This window comes from Pipistrellus kuhlii, unplaced genomic scaffold (genome assembly GCF_014108245.1).
Source record: "Pipistrellus kuhlii isolate mPipKuh1 unplaced genomic scaffold, mPipKuh1.p scaffold_m20_p_3, whole genome shotgun sequence".
NCBI classification, from domain to species: Eukaryota; Metazoa; Chordata; class Mammalia; order Chiroptera; family Vespertilionidae; genus Pipistrellus; species Pipistrellus kuhlii.
The window spans coordinates 108,744,025-108,757,031 of record NW_023425529.1 but is presented as its reverse complement, the minus strand read 5'-3'; the positions used below and the strand labels follow the sequence as shown (position 1 = coordinate 108,757,031).

At 36.8% G+C, this 13,007-nt stretch overlaps 1 protein-coding gene across 7 annotated transcripts in view; it reads left to right on the top strand.

The window, feature by feature from the left end:
• FNDC3A (fibronectin type III domain containing 3A) overlaps window positions 1-13,007 on the top strand; it is a 159,709-nt gene that overhangs the window by 86,993 nt on the left and 59,709 nt on the right. For all 7 annotated transcript variants that reach the window (XM_045588660.1, XM_036455765.2, XM_036455763.2 and 4 more), the window contains 2 exons: window positions 2,974-3,243; window positions 3,646-3,704. In XM_045588660.1, coding sequence (XP_045444616.1) covers window positions 2,974-3,243; window positions 3,646-3,704 — 329 coding nt within the window. The remainder of the gene's footprint in view (window positions 1-2,973; window positions 3,244-3,645; window positions 3,705-13,007) is intronic.

Genomic DNA, 13,007 nt, shown 5'->3' with positions numbered 1-13,007 from the left:
AGTCTGGGTTGGTTTCTACATTTCTAGCAAACTCCCTGGTGAAACTCTAACTAACGTGCTTTTGAGTAGCGAGAGTTTTTTGTTTTAATGATTTTTAGAGAGCAGAAGAGGGGGAAGAGAGAGAGACATCCACATGAGAGGGAAACATCTATCGTTTGCATCCGCATGCTCTCTGACCAGGGATAGGACCTGCAATTTGGGCATTTGCCCTAACTGCGGATTGAACCCACCACCTCTTAATGTACATGATGCTCCAACCACCTGGACCCCACTGTCCAGGGCTTGAGTTGCAGCAGTTTATATTACAAACCAGTCTCTTCTATTTTCTTACTGTTAATTTTGACTTAGTTTTTTTTAAATGTGTTTGAGAAAATTAAAGAAAAATTACATGTTACAGTTACTATTATTTTGCATTGTTAAAAACCATTCTTATTCAAAGGAGGTATACATTAGACTACATAAATATGATTCACAGTGATGTGAAGGAAAGTGAAGGATACAAACCCATGAAGAGTACAAATCTTAAAAACTAGCTACCTGGTGGTGGAAGACAAGAACCTTATTGTATGTGAAGTTATAAGCCAAGGAATTTACCACTGTATCCTAATAACAGACAATTTATTTTATAACCAGTACCTATTTCCATGATCCTTTTCCATATTTTGTATAGGTCCCAAAGTGGTACTTAATCCAACATTTCACTGTTAGCTACCATTATTCAGCCTGAACTTTGCTAGACACTGTGCTGAGACATGTATTATATCACTTAAAACTCAATAAAATTCTGCAAAATAACAGATGAAGAAACTGAGACTCAGTAATGTTAAATAATTTTTTTTTTAATATATTTTATTGATTTTGTACAGAGAAGAAGGGAGAGAGATAGTTAGAAACATCGATGAGAGAGAGTCATCGATCAGCTGCCTCCTGCACACCCCCCACTGGGGATATGCTCGCAACCAAGGTACATGCCCCTGACCGGAATCGAACCCGGGACCCTTCAGTCCCCAAGCCAACACTCTATCCATTGAGCCAAACCGGTCTCGGCGAGTAATGTTAAATAATTTTTGCATGGCCTCTGCTAGTTCATTGCTGAAGATTTTAACCCTATAATATTTTTTATAATAAAGTTCCTGCTCTTTCTACTGCATATTCTTTGTAATCCCCTCCCCCCCACCATGGTTGCTTTATATTGAGGGATAAAATATAAAGGCATTTGGATAACTACATTTTAAAAGTATTACTAATTACAGTTTCTGTGTTTTTTCTTCTTTTTTTAATATTTTTATTGATTGCAGAGAGGGAGGGAGAGAGATAGAAACATCATCGATGAGAGAGAATCATGGATTGGTGCCTCCTGCCCGCCCCCCATCCCTCTCGCCCCCACTGGGGATCAAGCCTGTGACCCAGGCATGTGCCCTTGGCCGGAATTGAACCCGGGACCCTTCAGTCCATAGGCCAACGCTCTATCCACAGAACCACATCGGCCAGGGCTGTTTTTTCTTCTTTTATTAAGATAGATTTATGTAAAAAATTTACCACTTTAAAGTGTACAATTCAGTGGTTTTTAGTATATTCACTATATATCATCTTCACTACTGCTATCTAATTCCGGAACATTTCTATCATCTCAAAAAGAAACTCTGTGTCTATTCACAGTCAGTTCCATTTTCCTTTACCCTATCTTCTAATCTACTTTCTATCTCTATGGATTTTCCTATTCTAGATATTTCCTATAAGTGTACATACAATATGTATAGTTGATATAAATATTTATACAGTGTATTGCCTTTTGTGTGTAGCTTTCTTCACTTAACATATTTTTCAAGGTTGTAGCATACTAATACTGCTATATTCCTTTGTATTTTAAAAAATACTCCATTATGTGAATATAATTTTATTTCCCCATTTATTAGATGGACATTTGTATTATTTTCACTTTTTGTTTATTATGAATATTAATGCTGTGACATTTGTATTCAGTTTTTGTGTAGACACGCGTTTTTATTTTGGGTATATAAGAGTGGAATTGCTGGCTTATATGGTAATTCTATATTTAACTTTATGGGTAACTACAAAAGTGTTTGCCCTATTTTACATTCCTTCCACTCTTTCTAAAAATCAATGGAAAAAATATTCTCTGGTAAGGATTAATAGAACAGAAAAATGAATATTGTATTAAATTTGTTAAAGCATTGATAAATTAAAACTTGACTGATATTTTTGTGACTTTGTTTTAAAATGTTATTTTTACAGATTTTAAATTTAAAATAAAAATAAGCTGAGAACACTTGCTTTAACAGTATTGAGTATATTAACTTTATTGTTGTGTGACTTTTATTTGAATGAATACATTTTTTAAAATCATAACCTTAAATTTACAATATTCAAAGATTCTATTAGTAAATGAGCCACTCATTTCTTTTCGCTGACTCCGAAAACTTTATTTTTTAGTGATGATTTGTTTTTTTCAATCATAAGGGAATTTAAGTTGAGGCAGGTGGTGATTTTCTGTTTACTTATTTTATATGTTTGAAGTTAAAAGAGATGCTAAAAGTAATGGATACTAAATAATAAAAGAAAAAGAACTGTCCACAGCTCAATTCATGTCTTATTCCCCACCTATGATAATCATAGCCTACCACTATGCTATTTCTATGAAGAGTGACAGTTACTTGGGAAGAGGTGAAAGAAAGGAATGTCTCTGTAAACTTACTACATGTATGTGTGTGTGTGTGTGTGTGTGATCAAGTCATAAAGTTTGCATAAAGTTTGTTTCTGTCAGCTGAAGAAACAAATAAGTTTTGTTTTTTGTTGTGGTTTGTTTTTTGTGTGTTTTTTTTACAAAATTATTCTTTGAAATATTTTGTTTTATATAATTATGATAGATTTATTTTCTGTTCTTTTCTCATTCCATAAATGTATTTGGAGAAAATGACCTTGTAAATGTCTTTATTTTTTATTCTTTCTTAGATGCTCATTCTACACATGGAAGGTCCAACTTTAGAGATGAAAGATCTAGTAAAACTTATGAACGTTTGCAGAAAAAATTAAAAGATCGCCAAGGAACACAGAAAGATAAAATGAGCAGTCCACCATCATCACCCCAGAAATGCCCTTCTCCCATAGGTGAACATAATGGACTTATAAAAGGACAGAATGCTGGTGGGGTAAACACAGGATTAGCAAAGAACAAATCAGGAAAAGGTAAAGGTGGTGCACAAATGGATACAGAAATTGAAGGTAACTATTTAAAATACTCAGATATTCTTCTTGGTATTTCTCCTCAATATTTAACTTAATAAATGTGTATTCTAACCTTTTGGTCATTATGTCATGTTCTCTACGGAGAACTAGTATTTTTTACCACTATGAATAAAAATATATTTTCTATTTGAAAATCTTATTGACTAGTTCATATAGTATTTATAGTGGTATTATAATTAGTGATCATGGTTAGAATGGAAATAGAAACTGAAGCAGAAGAATCCTGGAGAGCCACAGCTACTAAGAATGAACTAAGGAGTAAAAGCTAGAAAGTAAAAATCTCAATTACTAACCTATTTTATAAGACATAAGTGTGGGAGTGGGATGATTGCATTTAAGCCCATTTTTTAACTTTCAAAAAAAATTTTTTTTTTTTAGAAAAAGATGAAGAAACTAAAGCCTTTGAGGCACTTCTTTCCAACATTGTCAAACCGGTGGTAAGTATTTTATTTTCTTTCCACTTATATTTACTATGTTCATAGAGGATTTTGGTATATTTTGACTTAAGCCTTACTTAATACTTAATTCTATATGAAGAATATGAGGTCAATTATGAATCAATATGGGTATGACATAATGAGAGAAAAGTTATCAGTAAAGCAGAATATTCAAACAAGAATTCATTTTTTACAACAAAGATTTAGATATGCTATTCAAAATCATTTGAACCAGGCAAAGATCTAATAAAGAATGTGAATACAACTAATTATCAAGTTTTTGCAACAAGAAAACCACAGTGAAGTATAACTATACCATTTCAAAATGGCAACATTAAAAAAACCAAAAAACTAGTGACACGAAATGTTAGCAAGGATTCAAGAAACTGGATCACTCAGTGATTGCTGGTGGGAATGTAAAATGGTACAGTCACTCTGGAGACAGATTGAGAGTTTCTTAAAAAGCTAAACATGAAATTACTACACAACCCAGCAATTGCATTCCTAGGTATTTACCCCAGAGAAATGAAGACTTATGTTCACACAAAAACCTATCCATGAATGTTTAGAGCAGCTTTATTCATAATAGCCAAAAAGTGGAAACAGCCCAGATATCTGTCAGGGAGTAAATTAGTAAATGAACTGTGTTACAGCTATGTAATGTAATACTGTTCTGTAATAAAAATGTGTGGACCTTTGGTACTTGCCACAACTTGGATAAATCTCCAGATAATATGTAGGAGAAGGGCAGAGCCAATCCGAAAAAGTTATATACTGATTCCATTATGCAACCTTCTTGAAATGATAAAATTATAGAGATCGAGAACAGATTAGAGTTATCAGAGGTTAAGAGGTGATAGGGTGGGTGTGGATGTAGATATCAAAGGCAAAGTGAGGCATCCTGGTGATAATAGGAAGTTATGTATCTTGACTCTGTCATTATCTTAGATATGATGGTACTAGAGTTTTACAAAATGTTACAATTGGGGGAAATGGGTAAAGCATACAAAAAAATCTCTCTGTATTATTCCTTTCAACTGCGTTTGAAACTACAATTACTCAAAATTAAAATTCTAATTTAAAAATAATTATTATTATCAAGTTTTAAAAAAACCATGTGATTTCCATATAAAATATATTCAAGTAACTCCAGATACAAAAATAGTCAAATAATATCAAACTGTAGAAGAAAATTAATATTCCTGAATCCTTTATAAGTGAAGGTGTATTAGAAGAAACCACCAAAGAGTATGTCAGCAAAATGGCTACATATAATTTTCTGCATATTTTTTAGATAGCCTAATAAAAAAAAGTTGCATCAGATATAAGAAAATTTGCATCAGATTAATAATAAGTGAAGTCCTCATAAAAGTTATACTTTTTTAAAACCCATTAAGACCCCAAAGACTTCTTCACTAGTAATTAAGAGAAATATAAATTTAACTTCTATGAAACTGTGTAGTCCAGTTTCTCAATAAAAAGCTGTACAAACAAAAATGTGTGAACAACTATATGTTAACAAACTGGACAACCTGAGCGAAATGGACAAATTCCTAAAAATAATCTTCCAAAATTGAATCAGGAAGAATCAGAAAACCTGAATAACAACTGATGAAATACCGTGTTTCCCCGAAAATAAGACATCCTCTGAAAATAAGACCTACTTACAGGTTTCCTTCTGAGTGAAAAATAAGGCATCCCCCAAAAAATAAGGCCCCCCCCCCCTAGGCTAAACATGAGAGATTTGGTCCACTGATTCTGAAAGAAATGGAGTCACAAAAAATTCACCAGGAAATTCAGGAATTGGATTGTTATGAAGATGACATGATTGTCATTGAATAAATGAGTAAATTCTTGATACTGTAGGATTCACAGTTTGTCTGGTTTGTGCTATCGTACCGTATACAGGTAATAAATTTCCTTTATTTTCATTTAACAATAAATGTGTACCGTATTCTTCTTCATGGAAAAATGAGACATCCCCTGAAAATAAGACCTAGCGCATCTTTGGGAGCAAAAAATAATATAAGACACTGTCTTATTTTCGGGGAAACAGGGTAGAAGCAGTAATCAAAAAATTCCCAGCAAACAAAAGCTTTGGTCTGGGCAGTTTCACTGAAGAGTTTTACCAAACCTTCAAAGAACAACTAACGCCTATCCTCCTCAGACTATTCCAAAAGAATCCAAGAGGAAGGAACACTTCCAAGCTCTTTTTATGAGACCAGCATTATCCTAATTCCAAAACCAGATAAAGACACTACAAAGAAAGAGAATTGCAGGCCAATTACCCGATGAACACAGATGCTAAAATCCTGAACAAAATATTAGCAGAATGGATCCAGCAATATATTAAAAAGATCAGGTACCATGACCAAGTGGGATTTATTCTGGGGATGCAAGGCTATTGCAATATTTACAAATCAATGAATATGATACATAACATAAGCAAATTAAAAGACAAAAATGACATGATCTTTCAATATGTGCAGAAAAATCATTCTACAAAATCCAGCACTTGCCAAAACCGGTTTGGCTAAGTGGTAGAGCATCAGTCTGCATACTGAAAGGTCCCAGGTTCGATTCTGGTCAAGGGCATGTACATTGGTTGTGGGCACATCCCCAGTAGGGGGTGTGCAAGAGGCAGCTGGTCGATGTTTCTCTTTCATCGACGTTTCTAGCTCTCTATCTCTCTCCCTTCCTCTCTGTAAAAAAATCAATAAAATACATTTTTAAATCCAGCACCCATTTTTGATAAAAATTCTCAGCAAAGTGGGAACAGAGGGATCATACCTCAACATAATAAAAGCCATATATGACAAACCTACAGCCAACATCACACTCTGTGGGCAAAAACTGAAACCATTTCCCCTAAGGACAGGAGCAAGACAGGAATGTCTGCTTTTACCATTCTTACTCAACATAGTACTGGAAGTCCTAGCCACAGTGGTCAGAAAAGAAGAAATAAAAGGCATCCAAATTGTAAAGGAGGAAGTAAAATTCTCATTATTCACAGATGACATGAATATTGTACATAGAATATCTTAAAGACTCCACCAAAAAAACGATTAGATTTAATAAATGAATTTGGCAATGTAGCAGGATACAAAATTAACACCCGGAAGTCAATGGCATTTTTATACACCAATAATGAATCATCACAAAGAGAAACTAAAAAAGCTATCCTATTACTATAGCAAAAAAAATAAATAAATAAGATACTAAGGAATAAACTTAAGCAGGGAAGTAAAAGACTTGTACTTCAAAAACTATAGGTCATTGAAAAAAGAGATAGAGGAAGATACCAACAAGTGGAAGATACAAACAAATTAGTTGATTCTATTAATCCAATGTTCATGGATTAGTAGAATCAACATCATTAAAATGGCCATAGTACCCAAAGCATTCTACAAATTCAATGCACTCCTTATTAAAATACCAACAGCATATGCTGAAACTGGTTTGGCTCAGTGGATAGAGCGTTGGCCTGCGGACTGAAAGGTCCCGGGTTCGATTCCGGGTAAGGGCATATACCTGGGTTGCGGGCACATCTCCAGTGGGGGTGTGCAGGTGGCAGTTGATCGATGTTTCTTTCTCATCGATGTTTCTGTTTATCCCTCTCCCTTCCTCTCTGTAAAAAAATAAAATATATAAATTAATTAATTAATTAATTAATTAAAATAAAATAAAATACCAACAGCATATTTCACTGACCTAAAACACTCCAAAAATTTATATGTAACCAAAAAAGACCCCAAATAGCCACAACAATCTTGAGAAAGAACTATGTTGGAGGAATCACAATACCAGATATCAAATTATACGACAAAGCCACTGTATTCAAAACAGTTTGGTATTGGCACAAGAACAGGTACATAGATCAGTGGAACAAAACAGAAACCCCAGAAATTGACCCAAGCCATTACACTCAGTATTTGACAAAGGAGGCAAGACCATATAATGGAGTTAAGACAATCTCTTCAAGAAATGGTGTTGGGGAAAATTGGACACATAAAAAAAGTGAAACTAGACCACCAACTTACACCATTTGAAAGAATATACTCAAAATAGATAAAAGTCTTAAGTGTAACTTGTAAAACCATAAAAATTCTAAAGGAAACCATAGGCAGCAAATCTCAGACATCTCCCATATAATATGTTTGCCATACATCTCCTAGGACAAAGGAAACTAAGATGAAAATAAACAAATTGGGCTACATCAAAATAAATAGTTTCTGCACAGCCAAATAAACCATCAATAAAATGAAAAAGGAGCCCACTGTATGGTAGAACATTAGTCAATGATACATCTGATAAAGTGTTAATATCCAAAATACATAAGGAATTCATACAACTTAAAGCAAGACAGACAATCCAGTTGAAAAATTGGCAAAGAACCTGAATAGATACTTCTCCAAAGTTGATATACAGATGGCTAAGAGACATCAAAACGTGCTCTAAGTCATGAAAAAGTGCTCTCTGATCATCAGAGAGATGCAAATTAAAAGGACAATGAGTTATCACCTTATATCTGTCAGTATGGCTCCCATCAGCAAATGACAAGTGCTGATGAGGATATGGAGAAAAGGGAACCCTAGTATACTGCAGCCACTATGGAAAACAGTATTGAGTTTCCTCCAAATATTAAATATGGAACTGTTATTTGACCCAATGATCCCACTTCTAGGAATATACTCTAAAAGACCCAAAACACCAATTAGAAAGAATGTTCATATCAGTGCAATTTACAACAGCTAAGACTAACAGCCCAAGTGTCTATCAGTAAAGCTATAATAATAAAAGCATAATATGCAAATCGAATGATCAACCAAACTGCAGAATGACCGTCTAGATCAGGCGTCCTCAAACTTTTTAAAGTGGGGGCCAGATCACGGTCCCTCAGAGAGCTGGAGGGCCGGACTATATGAAACTACTAATTCCTACTGTAACACCTTGGCTGCGCTCACTGCCCAAAAAACCTGGCGGGCCGGATCAGACTCCTCTGCGGGCCGTAGTTTGAAGACGCCTGGTCTAGATGAACTTCCAGACGACCACACTATGGCACACACTGGTGCCAGGCCAGCCAAGATAGGTGTGATACTATTGGTCAAGGGATTCCTCCACTGCCCCTGAATCGCTTCTCAGAGGGAGGCCCAAGCTACTGGCTGGTGGTGCTGTGGGAGGCGACTGATCTGGTACCCCACAGAGGGAGGCCCAGGCCAGCCAAGCAATCATACCCTACACCTGTAGCCCACAGAGGAAGGCGGCCTTGCTGGGGGGGGGGGAGGGTGGAGCAGTGCCACACAGACAGCAAGCACTGCCGCAGTGGGGGCAAAGCCAGCTGCCAGCAGCCAGGGGGAAGGAAAGCCCAGATAGGCCCTGATCACCAGCCAGACCTAGAGACCTTACTCGAGGGCTCCAGGATTGCGAGAGGGCACAATTGCCGGGCTGAGGGACACCCTCCCCCCACCCCCCGTCCATGGATTTTGCGCACCAGGCCTCTAGTGAACAGATAAAAATGCTATGGTACATTTACACCAAGGAATACTATGAAGAAATAAAAAAGCAGGATCTCTTATCCTTTGAGATAGCATGGATGGACCTGGAGAGTATTATGCTAAGCAAAATAAGCTGATAAGAGAAAGACAAGTATTAAGTATTACATGATTTCACTCATATGTGGAATTTAGAGAACAAAATATATCCAGAGTCATAGAAGCATGAAACAGACTTAGGAATCTCAGAGGGAAGGTGGGAATGGGTGGATGGGAAGAGATCAGCCAAAGAACTTGTATGCATATATGCATAACCCATGGACACAGTCAGTAGAGTGGTGATGGCCTAGGTGGGAGGATTGAGGTGGGTTAGAAGAGGTCAATTGGGGGGGGGGAGAGGGGGAGGGACATGCGCAGTGGAGGACTACAGATATTTTTAAAACAGAAAAAAAATGTATGTTCCAGGACTAATATTGACAAAAATAAAACAAAGGAATGCATAGATAAATTAGAATGTTTTTACTGCCAGAATGATAATAGCCACTTAAAAATATGGTTTTGGCTCTGGCTGGTGTAACTTGATTGGTTGAGCATCATCCCGGCACTGAAAGGTCACCAATTCAATTCCTGGTCAGGGCACATGCCCAGATTGCGGGTTTGGTCCTCTTTGTGAGGCAACTGATCAATGTTTCTCTCTCACATTGATATTTCTCTTTCTCCCTCCCCTCTCTCTCTAAAGTCACTAAAAATGTGTGTGTGTGTGTGTGTGTGTGTGTGTGTGTGTGTGTATATATATATATATATATATATATATATATGTATATATATATATATATATATATATATATATGACTGCAAAAACAACAATGCTTTTGTAAGTAAAATGCTGGCGATCAAACTATTTGGACATTATGATTACAACCATATGTAGAAAAGCCTTTGAAAAAGTTAGAGTCAGACTAGAAGGGAAAACCAAAATATCACAGTAGTTGTTAATATTACTAGTCTTTTTCTTCTGTTCTTTGTAAGAGTTACGACTTCATTCCATTTGAAAAGAGCTAACAAAAGCCAGTGACTAATTGAATCCCAATATTTTATAATTAATATGGTAAAATATGTAAGGAACACGTAAATGTAGAGAGCAAAAATAAATTTCTTTTTACCCACTTGTCCAACTTAATCACACTTAACAGTTTGGGATTCCTTCCCGTATTATTACAGTTTATTTGTATATCTGTCCAGCAAAATATAAATTCTTTTCTTTTGTCTCTATGAAAAAGGGGTTATACTGTACCCTCATGCTTGTAGCAAGCACTGTTATGCCTTAGCAATCTTTTTATATTATTACATTATTCTTTGAAGAGCTACATAGTTATCCATGTATTCAGTTAATCAAAATATTAATCACAATGACAAACAAAATATGTATTGAGCCCTTGCTATAGGCCAATAAATAAAAAACAAATCATGTGTGGTTGTAAAAAATGCTACTACAGAAATAGAGTGATATGACAAGTTACTGGGAAAGGGGGGGTTATTTAAATAAAACAATCAGGAATTGCTTTCTCTGAGCCTCTGAAGAGTAAGAAAAGGCACAAAAGTTGGAAGGAATAGGAAAGGGAGAGCAGGAATAAGCATGACAAGCTTGTCAGATAGAAAAACCATTATCATTTATTAAACACTAATAAAAGTATTTTTTGGTTTTCAAAAGAAAAAAACTATGCGCCTCCTCCCCACTTAAAAAAAAAATCCATGGTAAAATATTTTGTGCTAAGTTATCTAAAAAAATTCTTTGCTTAGACAAGGACAGGTTGTTACTCTTAACACTTTCTCCACAAAGGATTACCTTTTCATTTTACCCCATTTTAGTAAGACAGTCACTAATCTAATAGGCTACTATGTTCATGTTTCTTCTGAGAACCCTAAATAATAGATTTGGTTGCTATAATTTATTTCCTTATAATTTATTCTCTCTTAAGAATTGAGCTGTATATATACATATAAATTAATGTAAACATATACAGAATTATTTCATAATAATAGCTAACATAAGTTTCCTAGTGTCAGACTTTGTCAAAAGTACTTGGAATACACATATACATTACTTTCTTTAATTTCTACAACAATCCTCTGTACTATTTTCCTTATCCTATCTAATAAAAGAGTAATATGCAAATTGGCCATACCTCCACTACCACAAGCCAATTGGGAGCGAGTATGCAAATTAACCCGACCAAGATGGTTGCAGCCATGGGGTGAGCAGGAGGCTTGGGTTTCCCCGGCAATGGAGGAAACCAAGCTTTCCGCCAGCCCTGGCCTGCCCTGCCTCTTCTCAGGGCTACAAAGTTTCAATTATAGAACATTAAAAAATCCCAACAAAAATGGCTGTGGCCACAGGGTGAGCAGGAGGGCCAAATTTCCTGGCCTGCCCTGGCCTTTGCTCAAGGCTACAAAGTTTCAATTATAGAAGAGAAATAAATTCCAGATACCAGGGTCTCTGCTTAGGTTGCTAAGGGGCGTGGCCGGCCTGCAAACCACCACAGGCCCCTCACCCAGGCCGCCCCACATCCCAAGAGAACCCCCACCCTGACCCAGGACACTCTTCAGGACAAACAAGCCAGACCCCACTCGTGCATCAGGCCTCTATCCTATCTAATAAAAATAATATGCAAATTGACTCTCACTCCAACACACAAGATGGCTGCCCCCATGTGGACACAAGATGGCTACCACAAGATGGCCAGCAGGGGAGGGCAATTAGGAGGGACCAAGCCTGCAAGGGAGGGCAGTTGTGGGTGATCAGGCCAGCAGGAGAGGACAGTTAGGGGTGACTAGGCCAACAGAGGTAGGAAGTTGGGGACAACCTGGCCTGCAGGGAAGGGCAGTTCGGGGGACCAGGCCTTCAGGGGAGGGCAGTTAGGGGGGACAAGGCCTGCAGGGGAGGGCAGTTAGTGGGGACCATGCCTGCAGGGGAGGGCAGTTAGGAGCAATCAGGCTGGCAGGGAAGTGGTTAGGGGTGATCAAGCTGGCAAGCAGAAGTGGTTAGATGCAATCAGGTAGGTAGGCAAGCAGTTGGGAGCCAGCAGTCCTGGATTGTGACAGGGATGTCTGAATGCCTGTTTAGGCCCAATCCTGGTAGATCCGGGCCTAAACGGGCAGTCGGACATCCCTCAAGGGTCCTAGATTGGAGAGGATGTAGGCTGGGCTGAGGGACTTACCCTACACCCCGTGCATAGATTTCATGCACCAGGCCTCTAGTTTTACAGATGAGGAAAGAGTATGCTCAATAAGTAGTATTAAAGCTGAGATTGAAATGCAGGCATTATTCTTCTAAGATCTAGGTTTACCCAAATTAGATTAACTTCAAAAGTATTTAGATAGCCTTAATAGAATTATTTGAATGATATAGTAACTAGTGCTAGAAGCATTTCTCATTATATAATACTAAAAGTATAATTTTTGAGGCATATAAAACTTGAAACAATTTTTAAAATGTTTCTTACCCAGTATTATGGGGAAGAGGTAATTTAAACCCTGTGTCATAAAACATAAAGTAATGCTGATGGGTTTGTTTTGCTTTACTTTGTTTTAGGGTGTGTGTGTTTTTTGTTTTTTGTTTAAGTTTGGTTAGCCATTTCTTTTTTATTAAATCATTTGGAATACCAAATTAAATTTATTCACTTAATCATTCCACAAATATGTGACCATTTACAAAATGCGAGATACTATGCTAGAAGATGTAGATAGAATGCGGGCATATCCCCTGTAGGGGGTGTGCAAGAGGCAACTGATCGATGACTCTCATCGATGT